This window comes from Lotus japonicus, chromosome 4, assembly GCF_012489685.1.
Source record: "Lotus japonicus ecotype B-129 chromosome 4, LjGifu_v1.2".
Classification (NCBI taxonomy): domain Eukaryota; kingdom Viridiplantae; phylum Streptophyta; class Magnoliopsida; order Fabales; family Fabaceae; genus Lotus; species Lotus japonicus.
In genome coordinates, this window is record NC_080044.1 from 48068062 (window position 1) to 48085748 (window position 17687).

The 17687-nt window shown below is 39.4% G+C and overlaps 1 protein-coding gene across 1 annotated transcript; it reads right to left on the bottom strand.

Moving 5' to 3' along the window:
* Positions 1-14571: 14571 nt before the first annotated feature.
* On the bottom strand, positions 14572-15411 carry LOC130712858 (uncharacterized). The gene has a single exon (XM_057562674.1). It carries the CDS (start codon positions 15409-15411, stop codon positions 14572-14574), a length of 840 nt encoding a protein of 279 aa, XP_057418657.1.
* Positions 15412-17687: the final 2276 nt, after the last annotated feature.

Below are 17687 nucleotides of genomic sequence, written 5' to 3' on the forward strand. Positions count from 1 at the left end.
TACTTATAGCACATAGATATTGTCAAGCGTCTCAGATAAGGAATACATTTTGAACTAATCTTGCTTCTGACGTCTTATTCCAATTATATCTAGACAAGACTCTATGTTATTATGTGATATACGCTAAGTTCTGAACCATCACTTCTGATGAGTATACATCTATTCAAGCGTAAAATCTGATCACATAACCAGACTCTGAATCTAAACTATTCACCAATTCATCAAGTCATAGATTCAGGGGGAGTCAGGGGGAGACCCTAGCTCAGAATCAGGTGCTGCCCTTGATTCAGAAAGAGCATAGCAAACTGTTACACAAGGATAAGATTAATCTCTGATCTTTTCTCTCTTGTATATTCAGTTTATTGTGTAAAAATTGTTCATCAAAATACTTGTTTTGTCATCATCAAAAAGGGGGAGATTGTAAGATCAAGGTTTGATCAGTGGTTGCATCTCTATGTTTTGATGATTACAATTAAGGTTTGTGATGATGAACAATTGTGGTACCCTAACGTTTGTCTTTTTAAGCTGTGACAAACAGGTTCTGAATCTGACCCAAGCCTATTCGTTCAGAAGAAGAAGAACCAAGGGTTACTAAAAAGAGAGCTCATTATCCTACCATGTTCGTTCTGAACAGTGGAAAATACTTCAGAAGTTCTGAAGATGGAAGCTCTCAAGAAGATCTGAAGAACTCAAGTCAGAAGTTCTGAAGACCAGATGTTCCAGTGGAACGGTCCAGAAGCAGAAGACTCAAGTTCTGAAGACTTGCAAGAAGTTGGTTCTGAAGACCCAAGCTATTCTAGCTCTGACGATCAGAAGTTCTGAGGAACTTGTTCAGAAGCAGAAGTTGCATGGTCAGAAGACTCCAAGCTTCAATCTGACCATGATCAGAAGCTTCACCTACATTCATCTGAAGCTCCTTGATCTCAAGTCAACCGGTGAGAGGACAGGTCGCTATCACAGTACATCATCGTACAAGTCTCAGTCTGTCCGCCACCTACCTTGTACAGCCTAGCAGTCTGATATTACAGAATTGCCACTCCAACGGATAAAACCCTAGCAACGGCTACATCACAAGTCTTGGAGTATATAAAGGCTGAAGAAAGAAGAAAGAAGCTAAGAAACTTTGCTGAAAATATTCAACACATACGAACCATTCTCTTAGCATTATTTCTTCACTGTTCTTAAACTTCTGAGTTTACTATTCGCTTGTTAGAAGCACTTATTGTAAACCCGAAACCTTTTACACATTTTGTAAAGTTCATCAAGAGACCAAGGTTGGTCGGATCTTGAGAGGACTGAATCAAGGCTGATTCAGTATTTAGCTAGTCTTAAGAGGATCGGTAGATCAGCTTCTTAAGAGGATACTAGTGAGAAAATCACTGTATTGTTAGTCACTTAGCAGGTTGCAAAGTGCAGTTGTAACACTCATTGATTTTAGTGGATTGCCTTCATCAGAAGAAGGAAGAAATCACCTTCACAGGTGGACTGGATTAGCTTGAGCTTTTATCTCAAGTGAACCAGGATAAAATACTCGTGTGCTTTACTTCCTATTATTCAGCACTTAGTTTTTATCTTTGAGTTTTGAAAAAGCTTAAAAGTATACCCGAGATTCAAAAACTCTATTCAAACCCCCCCTTTCTAGTGTTTTTCGCACCTTCATTTGCAACCTAGGGTTCCTAAATCATGCTTTCTATCATTATCCACTATCATACCAATCCATAAAACATGAATTCAAACCCTTACCTCTTGTAGATCACTTCTAAGTTTTCTCCTCTTTTCTCCTCTCCTTCTCTGCTTTCACGTGTTTCTTGTTCTGCTTCTCTTCAAATCCTTATTTTTTTTCTTTTCTTTCTTTCTATTTCACTCCTAACCCTTAAATAGCCATACAATGGGCCTCACTCTCAATTACTCACACTAAACCCTAAAACCTTATTTATCTATATCACATAATCACTTAATTATCTACCAAAATCACTTAATTACCATATACCATAATACTAATTAAAATAAAATAATAAATAACCTAATAACAGAAAATGAGGTGTTACAACTCTCCCCCACTTAAAAATTTTCGCCCTCGAAAATTGCCTTAAACGAACAACTCGGGATAGGAATTCCAAAACAGTATCGATTGTGTCGTAAACACATATCGAATACAAAAAGAATTAGACATGCTAATAACCCTAGATTACTGACCAATCATGCTCTGATACCACTAATGTAACACCCTCTAAACCCCGCATAATAATATATCATAAATCAGAGTAAAATGCATAACACAGAGGGTGTCACATTTATTCTCCAGAAACATAAATCAAAACATCTGTCATGCTCATAATAAATATATAAATTTTCCAACTTTAATGTCGCAACATCATATGCCTAGCACAGCGGATTTATTTCAACTCCAAAATTTAACATAAAGAGAGTTCATAGGTAACTCTTAACATCAAGGTACAAAACTAAACGTTTCCCGGTGTTACATAACAGAGCGTGACTCCCCTAACTAAACCGTAAATGAAAGACTAGCTCCTCCAACTAACCCTCGCGAGAAGCTCCACTATCTTCGGTACCTGAGCGATGTCGCATAGAACATCATTCCAACAGAAGGGTGAGAACTCATATCATATGGATAAGCATAATAATAAATAATGTAAAAGCTTATCTATGCTCCACATAAATTACTCACATTCACTAACAAATAATAAATTATGTAATTTTAACATAATTAATCAAGTTCAAAGTTATGGCAAATACTCCATAAATTATAACTCAATTAGAACATATATAATAGTCTCTAATTACCACCACATCAAATCTCTCCAAAAATATCACCATAACACATATGACTCAAGTGAGACCCGTGCAAATGCCTTTGGTACCAAAGTTGTTATCCTTAGCGGTATCACCGCGTCCACTCCAGACAGATAACCACCAATAAAGCCCTCGCTCTAGGCTTCAAAACCACTCCAGTTTTGGGACAAGTCACTAGCCTCCACGAGAACTAGCAAACATTGCCTCTTGACAACTATGCAGTGTATTGTGCAAAACTCAACTAACATATGCATATTCAGACCATCTCCAAGTCCTAATTATTTTAGCATATTCATCACCAGTTGCACAAAACACATATTACATGTTATCAATTATACAACTTGCAAACACAACAACTTAGCATCTCAAACATAACATCAATTCAGAAACAACATCATATAATGATTATTAAAAATAGATGTAAATTAAATATAATTCATATATAACAGGTTCTGCAACTATTTCCTAAAGACTGGATTTCTCTCTAAATTTTCCCAAAAACTCGCGACATGCTCATGCTCGCCATCTCGCGACATCTCACGACATCTCACGACATCTCCCTACGCAACTCGCCATGTCGCTGAATAACTCGCCATGTCACGACATCTCACGACATCTCCCTACGCAACTCGCCATGTCGCGACATCTTCCTGCGCAACTCGCCATGTGCGCGCACCACACATCTAATGAACTATTAAACAGATGTAAATTATCAAATATACTCAGAAAAATCTAATATTTTTATCATGGTTCCGTATACACGTTTTGTAAACCTCTATAAATTTTCAAGTCACAATTCGAAGTACAAAAATCAGGAAAAATCGTACACTAACCGCAGTTCGTAAGAAACTGGACAGCTTAACCTATACTCACTAAAATACACATAACTCGAGCTACAGACGTCGGAATGACGTGAAACCAGTGGAAAGAGTTTTGTAACAGAAAAACCTACAACGTTTATGAAAACTACTTCTTCAAATTCGGCCATTAACATAGCACGAAAAAGGGTACAAGAGAACGTAAATTTCTGCGCATCATGCAAGCCTATCATCTACCCCCAAAATCATCTAAAAACCAAACCCTAACTATTTCAATTTGGGAGTTTTTGCAACCTAGGGTTCCTAAATCATGCTTTCTATCATTATCCACTATCATACCAATCCATAAAACATGAATTCAAACCCTTACCTCTTGTAGATCACTTCTAAGTTTTCTCCTCTTTTCTCTTCTCCTTCTCTGCTTTCACGTGTTTCTTGTTCTGCTTCTCTTCTAATCCTTATTTTTTTTCTTTTCTTTCTTTCTATTTCACTCCTAACCCTTAAATAGCCATACAATGGGCCCCACTCTCAATTACTCACACTAAACCCTAAAACCTTATTTATCTATATCACATAATCACTTAATTATCTACCAAAATCACTTAATTACCATATACCATAATACTAATTAAAATAAAATAATAAATAACCTAATAACAGAAAATGGGGTGTTACAAAGTCAGCAATGATTTGGTTTACAACTTTGCCTTCAAGGTCAATTGTGAATTTCACAGAATTGTCGGCGAAGTTTTTGTCTCAGTTTTCAACTAGTCGGGCCCAAAAGGTGACTCCAGCGACATTATTCAATGTTCGTCAGGGACCGAGTGAAACTTTGCAATCTTACATGGGGCGTTTCAATCAATTATCCGTTCATTTGGAGGATAAGATGCCGAAAATTTGCATCGCAGCTTTTGAATTAGGTTTGAGGCCTGGAAGTTTAAACAACAACTTAAGGAGGAAACCGGTGGAAACAATGGCACACTTACGTGAAAGAGTGCAAGGATTCATCAGGGAGGAGCAAAGTGACCAAATCAAAAACAACCGCCCAAATGCTGCGGTTACAGGGCAGCGACAGCAGTTTGAGGCGAAGAGGGGAGCGGTTACTGATCAGAGTTCAAAGGGATGGGCCGAACGTGGAGACAAAGGGTACAACAATCGGAACCGTTTCAATAATAAATATGATAACCGTCCCAACTTTAAAAATTGTGCTCAACCGTATGGTACTCGTGGGTATGGACATTCGATGACGTGGACTCGAAATCAAAATGATCGCGCCACACCTTTGGCGGTTAACTTAACCGAAGCTTTGCATACGTGTTTGGAGGCGAACGTAATTCGTTTTCCTCGACAACCAAAACAACCAACAGGTCACGTGGATAAAACAAAATGGTGTGAGTATCACAGTATTTCTGGACACAATACTGACGATTGTTTCACTTTGAGAAAAGAAATAGAGAAATTGATAAAGGCTGGATGCATGAAACAATTGGAGGGGCGCAACTATTCTGAGGAGGCAAGACCTTCGAAAAAGCGTATTGAAGATGGTAAGGAAATTGAGAATGAAGGTCAAAATAAGCAGCCATAGGGAAAAGCAAAGGGGCGAATTCATTCCATTTTTGGTGGATTTTGTGGTGGAGGAACGACCAATTCAGCTCGAAAGAGGTACGTTCATTCTATTAATGCTGTTTATTCTAACGATTGGTGAAGTTGGGCAATCAACCAGCCCGATATTACTTTTACTGTGAGAGATTTTGAGGGAGTTCAGCCTCACGAAGACGATCCAATTGTGGTAATGCTGAGGATTGCTGAATATGAAATTGAGAGGGTGTTGTTGGATCAAGGAAGTTCGGCGGATTTGATCTATGTTGATGCTTTTGAAAAATTGGGGCTGACTGAATCTTATTTGTTACCTTATGATGGCTCCTTAGTGGTTTTTTCTGGAGAAAAGGTATTCGTTAGAGGCTATGTGGAGTTACAAACTGTTTTTGGAGAAGGGAAGAATGCGGCAACATTTGCTATTAAGTTTTTGGTAGTCAAATGTACTTCACCGTACAATGTGCTCATCGGGAGGCCGTCATTGAACAGACTTGGGGCGATCATTTCCACAAGGCATTTAACAGCCAAGTATCCGTTAAGCAAGGGAGAAGTTGGAGTTTTAAAGGCTGATCAAGTTGTAGCTCGAAAGTGCTATTCTGAAAGCTTTAAACAGTATGGTCATTTGGAAAAGAAAGCTGTGAAAGAAGGACATCGAGTGTATGAGGTCAACATGAATCAAGATGAAGCAAGTTTGGATCCTCGTGATGGATTTTTGGAACACAAGATGACTTCAGAAGAAGAAACTAAAGTTGTGGCGATTGGCGAGAGAAATCTGAAAGTGGGCGTAAGTTTAACAGCAAGTCAACAGGACAGATTAACTAAACTTTTAGCTGAGAACATGGATTTGTTTGCATGGAGTGCGAAAGATCTTCCGGGAATCGATCCGGAATTTATTTGTCATAAGCTAGCTCTAAATCCTGGGGCGAAGCCAATCGTTCAATTCAAAAGGAAGATGGGCGAAGAGAAAGCAAAAGCTGTGAAAGTGGAAACTAACAAGTTGTTAGAGGCTGGATTTATCAGAGAAGTGAAGTACCCAACTTGGCTAGCGAATGTCGTTATTGTAAGACCCAAGTTTTTAAGTTTTGGATAAGGGAATAAAATACAAGAGTTTATTGGATGAAATAAATTTATGAAGGAGAAGGTTCAGGAAAAGTCCAAGGATTATATCAAAACCGATAAAAGTTATAGCACGACTAACATTCGCCTAAACTTAGGTCGAAGACCCTAGTGAATAGTTAATTTATACTTTAGGACACGATGGAAACTAATTCCAAAAAAAAAATCTTCAGAGAAATATTAGAATTTCTCTTATTCGTCTATAAACAAGTATTTCGATATGAAACCCTGGAATGTACGAACGTCAAATTCCAATACTCGGAGGTTTGCCGAAACTAAAACCCTGATAGTTCAAGAAAACCTAAAATGAACGGTTGATGAAGACTTTTTCTATTCGGAGCTTCAAACAAAGATTCCACACGCGTACACCCATTTCTCTTCATGTTTTCAATCTTTCTTCAGAAGAAAGTGTTCTCATCCGACATTCACTGCAAAAAGTAACTTTTCGGGTAAAATAGATTTACACCGACTTTTGATTGTTTACCTTAATTCCAAGAAAATCTCTTTTGAGTTTTGGAATTCTGTCGCCAAAACCTATCTTAGAATTCACAGAGGAATGCGCAGGAAAATATCGGAATCACTCTTATATTTTTATCTTAACTCTATGAGTTAAATCCTCCGATGTCTAAACAAAATCTTTACCGGTTTACAAAATATCTTCTCAAAATATCTTTGATAAATATCTATTCATCCTTATCCGATCTTTGATAAATATCTACTCATCCTTATCTAATCTTTACAAAATATCTTTACAAAATATCTTTACAAAAATATCTTCCCAAAAATATCTATCCATCCTTATCCATCCACCAAGTCATCCTTATCCAAACTTTGCAAAATATCTTCCATTTCCTTCACTATATATAGGTTGTAGCTAGAAAATGAAAATTTGGCAAAATCTCACCCAAAAACCCACCCAAACCCGCGAGCACAAGGAGGAGAGGAGAGGAAAAAGATTTTCGCCGATTCTTGCCCGTTTGCTTCACAGTTCGTTGCAAATCGAAGACTACGAGGTATAGTTACTATCCCTCACTTTCGATCGTCAGTTCCGTCAATTTTCTCTAGACTTTTCTGAGTTCAAAGTTTGGAGCTTTTTGTGAAATTGTCCAAATAGCTTGATTTCTCTGTCTAAACATCTTCCCTACGTGCCCAAGAGCACTTCTGTCAGATTAGTTTTTCCGTAATGTCGCCGGAATTCCGCCGGAATCAATTTTTACCTCAAATACCCATTTTTGGGGCAAAGTCTCAATCTTTTAGCTTAGAACTCTCGACTTAACTTAGTGTCAATAGGATTAGCTGTCATAAACGTCGTTAGTAACATTTCTATCGGATTAGTTTTTCAAAATTTCGATTTTTGATGTTCCGAGCTAAAACTCTGACCAAAATACCCCTGCTTCAGTTTTCGATCCGAAAATTTTTCCGAGTTTAGATTCGCCTTAGTTACGACTAATGATAACCTAGGAACCAAGTTTGATCGAAGAAAAATCGACAGACACAATTAAAGTGTGTGGCCGAGAGCACCTCATGGGGGTGGAGGAAATCCGACTTTTTCGAAAACTTGTCTTAACGCGTTAGATTGTCGTACCACGGAGTTTGTAGTGTTCCGTGTACCCCTAGCACTGATTGTTTGCAGAGTTTCTGACTCATTGTGATTGATTCTGTGAAATTGCTTTAAGGTTCGTTCGAGGAATTCGGAGGACTTGAGGAGGAAGATCGTGAAGGAAAGTTCAAGGAGCGAGCTGGAAAATCAACAGGTGAGGGCATCTCACTGAATACTAGATAATGATTTAGGTGTCGACGAATTCGACTTGATTTATGTGTTATGCACTTAATTGCTAAATGCCTGAAATGTTTTCTGAGGCTTCGGCCGATCTTGTTGAGTACTGGATGCCATGATATTGTGTGCTAAATGATTCACATGTTATGTGCTAAATGGTTAATCTAGCGTGTGTTGGAATATGCTATTTATGCTTATTGATTGAGCTGATTTATTTATGTGATTATTTGTTCACATGATATTTGGATTATATTGATTATAATGTGTCTTTCTATTACGCACTTGAATTGCTGACTATATTGAATATACCGTGCAATTGTGCGAATGAGTGAGGAACGTCAAGATAGTGGTTAACGGGTAGTTATGCCAGACTCCTGACGAGTTTTTGGATAAAGTCTGATGGGACGGACCGAGGTTCGTACCCTATTATTGTTTTATGGATCGAGACCTTCTCAAAGGAAAATTGAGTTTGAAAATGATATTGGAAAAACCCCATTTGAATTCACGTAAGAACTTGGGTTGTTCTGTCTAAGGCAAGAAGGGCTTTTAATGAGGCATTGTGCCCGGCCAGCTTACCTGGGAACTTCTCGGGCCATTACTTGGGTGATGATGGACCTTTTATTTTGAGACCTTCTCCAAGGAATCATTGGAATTATGGGATCTTTGAAACTAATAGGATTAGAGACGAAACTTAAACAATTTCATAATGAACCTCCATAATGTATTAAACAACCTCAAAACCCTTAATATAATGATAAAAGACTCAGACGAAAGTTTAGGGCTTGAACATAAGTGTTTTGAAAATGAGAAGTGTCGCCGAATTGAAGTTTTGGGGAAGCTCATAAGTTTCCAAGTACATTCGTACTCTTCGCTCGATGAGCAGTTTATTGTTTGGCTATCTAAAGTTTAGCCGGAGACTATAAGTTTCCAAGTACATTCGTACTCTTCGCTCGATGAGCAGTTTATTGTTTGGCTATCTAAAGTTTAGCCGGGAACTATAAATTCCAATTACATTATTTCTTCTTTTGATTAATTCATTTTGTCGCAGAATCGACATTTACCTTAGGGTATTCTTTTAGAGACATTAAGTTAGTTAGAACACGTGGCGACGTGTCGAGTGAGGTCGGAGACGTTGTTTGGCTAATCACTTTGCATTCATGCACTCATTTTGAGGTTAATACACGGCGGATTACCGGACCTCGGTGGATTCCAAAATGGTCATAAGACCCGGATTTCCATATTTAGGACACTACGATGGTCCTTAGTAGCAGACGGAATGACAGACCTACGGGTTCACTGCTGATCTGACTACTTTTGTGTGGTGTAAGAGACGCCCGAGCGGAATGGTCCCACTATGGCCGGTGTTAGGGCTGACTCGATGGTGTCCATCCTTCTTCCGGAATGCATCTTGTCAACCAGCATTGCATTTCATGCAACATACATACTGACTTAGTTGCTGAGTGTGATTGGTACTTGTTAATCCTATTTGATGCATGCTATTTGTTATTATCATCTTTTATATTCATTATGAAATATGCAACCCTAGGAAGTTATCCCTAAACTTATAAGCCTAAGTGGCTATTACTATTTATCTTTACCTACTGAATGTACTATTACGTAATTCCTTGAGTTGACCCTCGCGCGTGCTACCTGTGTTTGGGGGGCTATGTATGCCCTTTATTGTCAGATGTCCATGGCGGACCAGTACGAGACGGTCGTCCCTTCGGGGGGGACCAGGTTTGAGATGTTGGACCAAGACACCCCGGGCTCATGGGTGGTCGACCCCGCCGGCCACCGAGCTATCTATTCGGGGCGAATAATGGAGGATCGCGTTGACCGGATGCCAAGCCTGACGCACGGAGTTTGGAGGCGCTACACTGTCAGCTTCAACTTGCCACCGGGTGTACACTGCAGACCTGGACTGGGAGTACCACCACCATCGTCGCCTTCGGACGACGAGGACCCCTCGGAGGAGGTGCCTGTGGGAGGGACTTCTTCAGGCACTAGTTCACCCACTGTCGCGGCTGCTGTTGACTTGGGATCGGGTGCAGAACCCGCGCGACCAGATGTGGAGACCGATGCAGTCATCGACATAGTCGTCTTGGATTCAGATTCAGACGACGATCTTGGGGATGCATAGTTGGGAGTGCGGTGATGTGCTCCTCTAGTTGGGATTAGTGTAGTAGTAGCGTCTTGGCTCTTATGTTCAGTCTTTTGTTTTGGGCAGGGTAGGTCCCCGACCTTTAGCTTTTCTTGTGGTTCTCTTTACGGGAATTACAGAGGGTTGGTCGGTTTAGGAGGTTTTGTTGGCTGACCTACTGTTGTAGGGAGGACTGTATTTGGAACTCTTGTCCTTTTGTTTTGGATTGTACATTTTGCCCACAGGCACTACTTTCGGTCAGTTACCCGTCACTAGAGGTTACTCGTGACGTGGTTTTGTTACTTACGACGGGGGCTGTAATTATCTATCGTATAGTAGTTCTGCTATCTTTTGTTGTTGAGTTTCATTCCTTTCAGTTTCTAATTTCTTTATCAAAAAAAAAATATTCACGTTTTTCCGCTTAAGTATTTCTTTTGGTTACTAAAGTGACGTCACCGAAATCAGGGTGTTACAGTTATGGTGAAAAGGACTAATGGAAAGTGGAGGATGTGTACCGATTATACGGATTTGAACAAGCATTGTCCGAAGGATTCGTGTCCTTTGCCAAACATTGATAAACTTGTGGATAGGGCATCTGGATTTGGTATGCTCAGCCTCATGTATGCATATTCAGGATATCATCAGATCAGAATGTATGGACCAGATGAGGAGAAAACAACTTTCATGACGAATCAGGCGAACTACTGTTATCAAACTATGTCGTTCAGGCTAAAAAATGCAGGTGCAACTTATCAAAGGTTAATGGATAAAGTTTTTGATAACCAAGTGGGGCGAAACATGGAAATTTATGTTGATGACATGGTGGTTAAATCGGAGGAAATGTTAACACACTATTCAGATTTGAAGGAAGCTTTTGGAGAACTCAGGAAACATAATATGCGACTTAATCCAGAGAATTGTTCATTTGGGATTCAGAGTGGAAAATTTTTGGGTTTTATGATCACAAGGAGGGGAATTGAAGCAAATCCTGACAAGTGTAAAGCCATTCTTGAAATGCAAAGTCCCACTTCAGTGAAAGATGTGCAGAAATTGACTGGGAGAATTGCAGCTCCGGCAAGATTTTTGCCATGTTCGGGAAACAAGTCAGCTCCATTTTTCCAGTGTCTGAGGAAAAATAAGGCGTTCCAATGGACAACAGAGTGTGAAGAGGCGTTTCAAAATTTAAAGGAGCATTTGTCAAGGCCACCAATTTTATCCAAACCCATGCCAGGTATTTCGCTGTCCATGTTCATTTCAATATCTGATAATGCTGTTAGCTCAGTCTTATTGCAAGAACTTAAAGATGATTTGAGGATCATATATTTTGTGAGTCATGCTCTTCAAGGAGCAAAGGTGAGATACCAAAAAATAGAAAAGGCTGCTTTAGCCTTAATTATATCCGCCAGGAAGTTAAGACCTTATTTTCAAGGCTTTCCAGTTGTGGTCAAAACTGACTTACCACTTCGCCAAGTGTTACAAAAGCCTGATTTAGCGGGAAGAATGGTTTCGATGGGCTGTTGAGTTATCAGAGTTTGGAATTTCATTCGAGAAAAAAGGACAAGTTAAAGCACAAGCTTTGATTGATTTTGTTAATGAAATGTCTCCAGAAGAAAAAAATGATGAACCAGGTGAGTGGAGTTTATCAGTTGATGGTTCATCCAATGTTAAGGGTTGTGGTGCTGGAGTGATTTTAGAAGGGCCAGGAGGCGTTACAATTGAACAGTCACTCAAGTTTGATTTTAAAGCGAGTAACAATCAGGCAGAGTATGAGGCTATAATTGCGGGGTTAAGATTGGCGATCGAAATGGGTGTACAAAGCATCATGATCAAAACAGATTCGCAGATAGTTTCAAGACAGATTCAGGGAGAGTATCAAGCCAAAGATGCACAGTTGGCCAAGTACTTAGTCAAAGCTCAGAATTTGATGAAGCAGGTGGACAAAGTGCAGATTAACCATGTTCAACGGGAGGAGAATACAAGGGCTGATATATTGTCAAAGCTTGCAAGTACCAAAAAGCCAGGGAATAACAAATCAGTGATCCAGGAAGTTTTGAATAGCCCAAGTATTGAAAATATGAGGTTATGGCAATTCCGATGGCAATAGATCAAGATTGGATGGGACGAATCAAGCTGTGTTTGGAGGCGGAAGGAACTGACCTGTTTATGTTTACTAAGGATCAAATTCTGGAAGCAAGTCATTATACTCTTTTGGGCGATCAATTGTACAGAAAAGGAGTAGGAGTCCCATTGCTGAGATGCGTTTCCAAGGAAGAGGCTGAAAGAATTATGTTTGAAGTACATGAGGGAGTGTGCGCAAGTCACGTGGGCGGAAGATCTTTGGCAGCGAAAGTGTTAAGAGCAGGATTTTATTGGCCAACGCTAAGGTCAGATTGTATGAAATATGCAAAAAAGTGTGAAAAATGTCAGATATATGTAGATTTACATAGAGCACCGCCGGAAGTCTTAAGTTCAATGAGTTCATCATGACCATTTGCAATGTGGGGCGTAGATATCTTGGGACCTTTCACTCCAGCAGGGTCACAAGTTAGATTCGTCTTAGTTGCAGTGGATTATTTTACTAAATGGATTGAGGCAGAGTCAATGGCGAAGATAACAGCAGAAAAGGTCAAGAAGATTTATTGGAGAAAGCTAATTTGCAGATTTGGTGTACCGGCTACGATTATTTCAGACAATTGAACGGAATTTACAAGCAGGAGTGTGAAGAATTTTTGTGCGGAAATGGGTATTGAGATGCGTTTTGCTTCAGTAGAGCACCCACAATCAAATGGACAAGTGGAGTCAGCGAATAAAGTGATTTTGAATGGAATCAAGAAGCGATTGGGCGAAGCAAAAGGATTATGGGATGATGAATTGATCACAGTCGTTTGGGCATATAATACAACACCACAATCTACAACTGGGGAAACACCTTTCAAGTTAACTTATGGAGTGGATGCGATGATTCCAGTGGAAGTGCAAGATATGACATTCAGGGTGGCAACTTATAATAAGGAGCAAAATGATGTGAATAGACTTGTTGATTTGAATTTGGCTGATGAGACTCATTCAGAAGTTCGTTTGCGCAAGCAGTAGTAAAGCAGAGATCAAAAAGGCGTTACAACTCAAGGGTAGTTCCAAGGCAGATGGAAGTGAGCGATCTAGTGCTGAGAAGAAAGGCAAGAGGACCAGATGACTCAAAGCTGTCACCAAATTGGGAAGGACCCTACAGAATTCGAAGAGAATTGGGACAAGGGGCGTATCATTTGGAGGAACTGTCTGGGCGAAGGATACCGAGGGCTTGGAATGCACAACATCTCCGTTACTATTACAGTTGATGTGCAAGATGTTTGTCCAGTTTGCATTGTGTTTGTACTGTTTGTTTCAGTTTGTGTGTGTTGAAGACTACGTTTATTCTCCGTGTTGTTTAAGACTACGTTTGTTTGTGTAAGACTAAGTTTGATGTGCTCTTTTCTCTACCTGAAAAGGAGAGTTTTTAACGAGGCATCACATATTAATGAATAACAGGTATGCACTCTTTTCTCTACCCCAGGCGGGAGAGTTTTTAATGAGGCATAACCTTTCAAAAATGTTCGAGTGTGCAACATTTTGTTTGTTTCCGTAAAGGAAAATATATCAACTAAGGTCTATCAATTGGGCGATGCCAGACAATTGAGAAAGAGTAAGTCTCTTAAAACTAGAGCATTTGGCCACGAATTCATAAGCACAGCCTTAAATTGGATTTAAGCTTGTCCAAATTAAGCACAAGTCTCCACGCGAGCAAATAAAGAAATCAAATAGGGCGACTTTGATTCAATGAACAACTAAGTCAAAAGAGGAATTTTTTTGACTAAGTCAACTAGCCTTATGATTCCAAGAATAGTTGATCAATACAAACCTTCCAAAATCTTTGAGATTTGATTAAACGATATGTTACTACATATAGTAAAGTAAAATGAAGTGGTCCGGCAGAAAGGTTAGTGAATGGAATTTCATTGTTATATTTTTAAGCTTTGATATGTGCGGTTATATTTTTGGTTCAATTTAGGTGATTGCATAAAATAGTATGCTAAGTGGTTATCATAGTTGTGTTTAAATCCTTCGCCGGGCGAAGGAATTATATCAATATTATGACTATAAGGATTAGAATAGATTATATTAGAAAAAGCTTAGACAGTCATGTAACACTAAAAGGAAATTCATTTGCATTAAAGGAAAAGTCATTACATGATGGGAATAAAGGAACAGGAAAGTAAAAGAGACCGGAGGTCTTTAACATAATGCGATAAAAGGAAAGGGTACAAGATTTGGAGTTAGTTGTTTTCTCCTTCTCCTTCTTTGTTGTTGACATTTGCTTCTTCGTTCTTTTTTCCTTCTCCTTCTTCCTCTTCTTCATCTTCATCTTCATCTTCGCCTTCTCCATCCGCGTTATCCGGGCTAATCAATTTGTTATCCACAATTCGGGCGTAGGGATTTGATCCCTCATAGTTGATAGCCAGGTCAGGATTGAGAAAGGAGATTTGCTGTATCGCCTTGGCGAAGCCAGCTTCCAGTTGATCTAAGACAGAGCACTTCAGTTCAGCAACTTCTGTTTTTAAATTGGAATTTTCTTCAAGCACTTGGTTGCGCACAGTAGTCATTTGAGTAAGATCAGCCTTTGTCTTCTCATTTTCTTTAGTCAATGCTTGAATAGAAGCATTGTTTTCTTCAGCGGTCTTCTTCAAACTTCCAATTTCTGAAGCCAAGTCAGCGGCTTTCTTCTCATTAGCCTTGTTGGACTTATCCAACAGTTTCAGTGTTGCTTTCATCTTTCCAATTTCTTTTTCTTTCCCTTCAACAAGTTTGGCACTGGCAAGGCCATCAAATCCAGCAGACTCGAGCTCAATCATCTTGGAGATAGCAGCAATCTCCAAACCCTTAGTCATCATAGCCTGACAAGCTTCCTTCAAGCCAATATTCCTCATCTTCTCACGGTCCGCCTCGAAAACCAGATTCGTCTCCACCAGAGAGTTGAAGTCGATTTTGGAATCCCAGAGTGAAGTCACTTCATCTGACGTTAACTCTTCGAACTCCTTGAGCAAATTCTTCCAGCAAGGGGGCGGAGCACTTGACGAACAACCTTTGTTCGCCTCAACAGCATCACCTTTGTTCATAAACTAATCCAAAGAAGTTTGGTTTGAAATTTTACTCTTGACAGAAGCAGGTTCTTCATTCGTTTTCTTCTTTTTGGCGGGGCGACCAGTTTCGGTATCGGAGTGACTGGTGTCATGGTCTGCTAGTGATTTGGTTGGATTTCTCTTTTCTCGAGCAGCTTGTTGCTCACGACGAAGGCGCAAGATATCTTCCTCAGATAGGCGAGCCATTTTTCCTGCAACAAGAAAATAATATTAGAATATAGTGGAAAATTTTATAAGTTATACAAAGGCGGAAATGCAAGTTAGGATGCCTTACCAACGTATGCACCCACTTGAATTTTAGAAAGGGCGGTCATAAAATCCTTAAGGTTTAGTCCTAAGTTTGATAGGAATTGACAGTCAACTAGTTCTTCAGGAGTCAAGGCATCATCAGGAATTTTGATGATAACTTCATACTGGTTCGTACAGTAGAATGGAAATCGAGGGCTTCCATCGTCAAAATAGAATATATCCTTACAAAGTTCAGATTCACGGAGTTTGAAAAAATTTCCTTTGAAGTGTTTGTAATGACTTTTGTAGAGAGTAAATAGCCCCAAACCCCTAGCAGTAGCGAGCGAAACTTATTCGCCCCTTACATTTCGCCCACATGTTTCAAAGAAGTAAAAAAACTTGTTGCTAGTGGGTTCGATGTTTAGGGTGAGGCAGAGAATTTCAAAAGCTTTCAGGTAAGCCCAAGCATTACCATGAAGTTGGGTAGGAGCTACGTTTAAGAGGGTTAGAATAGAGCAGGTAAAGTCAGAAAAAGGTAGGTTGTATTTCAAATCAGAAAATAAATTTTCAAAGAGGTAAGTGAAGTTTCGCCCTTGACCATCTGGCTGCCCAAAACAACATGGTTCGTCGGGAGAGCAGGGTATTATATCTAAGTGGGCGTCTAAGCCATCTTTCCTAAAGTTATACTTAGTGACTAAATCTACAACAGCTTTAGGAGTGCAGATTTTAGAAAATTGTTTTTTTGATTTTACTAGCAACCCATAAGGAATCAGCAGTAGGTGGAACGTTAGATGCAGAAATCTCTTTACGAGTACGTTTAGAGGCCATTTTCAGAAGTCCTGAAAGTGAAAGTTTAGAAGTTTGAGATGAAGAAAGAAGTTGAGTTTTGAATTTCTGGGCATGAAATACGTATGAAATGCACAAGACTCATACATTGTTTATGGGTTTCTGGGTTTGGCAATATGAGATATTCATAAGAGGTTCAGATGCAGAATTAGAAATGCAATGAACAATAAAGCAAAAGGAGGCGAAGTTTACCTTGAACAAATGAAAACTTGAAAGATTTCTGGGTTGAGGATGCTGAACGCAAGTGAGAATGAACTTGTTGATGGAGCAACAGGGGTTTAGATCTTTTTGTTATGGTGAGAAGAGAGAGTAGGGGTAAGAGGAAAATGAAAGTGTGGAAGAAAGGTGAAAATAGAGAGTAGGGGTAAGAGGAAAATGAAAGTGTGGAAGAAAGGTGAAAATTTTGAACTTTATATAGAGAAAGAAGTGAAGATGAAAGGGTGAATTAAATGGTGAGTGAATGGACGCGTGCCTTTACACGTGGGCCCGAGGCACGAGTTCTGACGATTGGATCAAAAGGACACGTTGGTCTGAAAAATTTGAATTTGAAGGGATGCGATTTGCTAAAGGATTTAGATTGAGAGGGCATTTCAGTCCAGGGGATGTGACGTTTCAAAGATAATTATGTTTCAGGAAAAGGTATGACTTTCCGTTTATAAAATTTAATAGTGCTTTTAATCGCATTTACTTTCACTTTGATGATTATGTTAGTGGGATTTAAAAGTGCACAATAATATTGTAGCACCAAGTTCCCAGAAATATGCAGGATACCTACTGAATGTACTTATGGCAGGTAAAACAATAATGACTTTGAAATTTGCCACGGTAAGGCCATATGAAGTGATAGTTGAAGGGATCTGACAAGTTTGATTCAACATGCAAAGAAAGGGGACAAGAGACGAGTTGGGTTGATGTGATTATCATTATCTGTTTTTGTCAAAATTTACAAGTATTAGAATTTATACGCCCTTTTTAGTTTGTATTATAAGTGATTTAATATTTGTGGGCTTATTAAAGACACATTCGCCTTATCCTAAGTCTTAGTGTCTTGAGGGCTTGTGGTCTGATATGGGCGAACCAATTTATTTAACAATTGGGCTGACCCGAATTATGTATCAAATGGGCCGGGAAACCCATGGTCTAACCGGACCAAAACCCAAGTTATAAATAACAGGCAC

What these genes read in the sequence shown, in the direction of transcription:
- LOC130712858 (XM_057562674.1), bottom strand. Translation starts at nt 15,411, where the DNA reads ATGAACAAAGGTGATGCTGTTGAGGCGAACAAAGGTTGTTCGTCAAGT.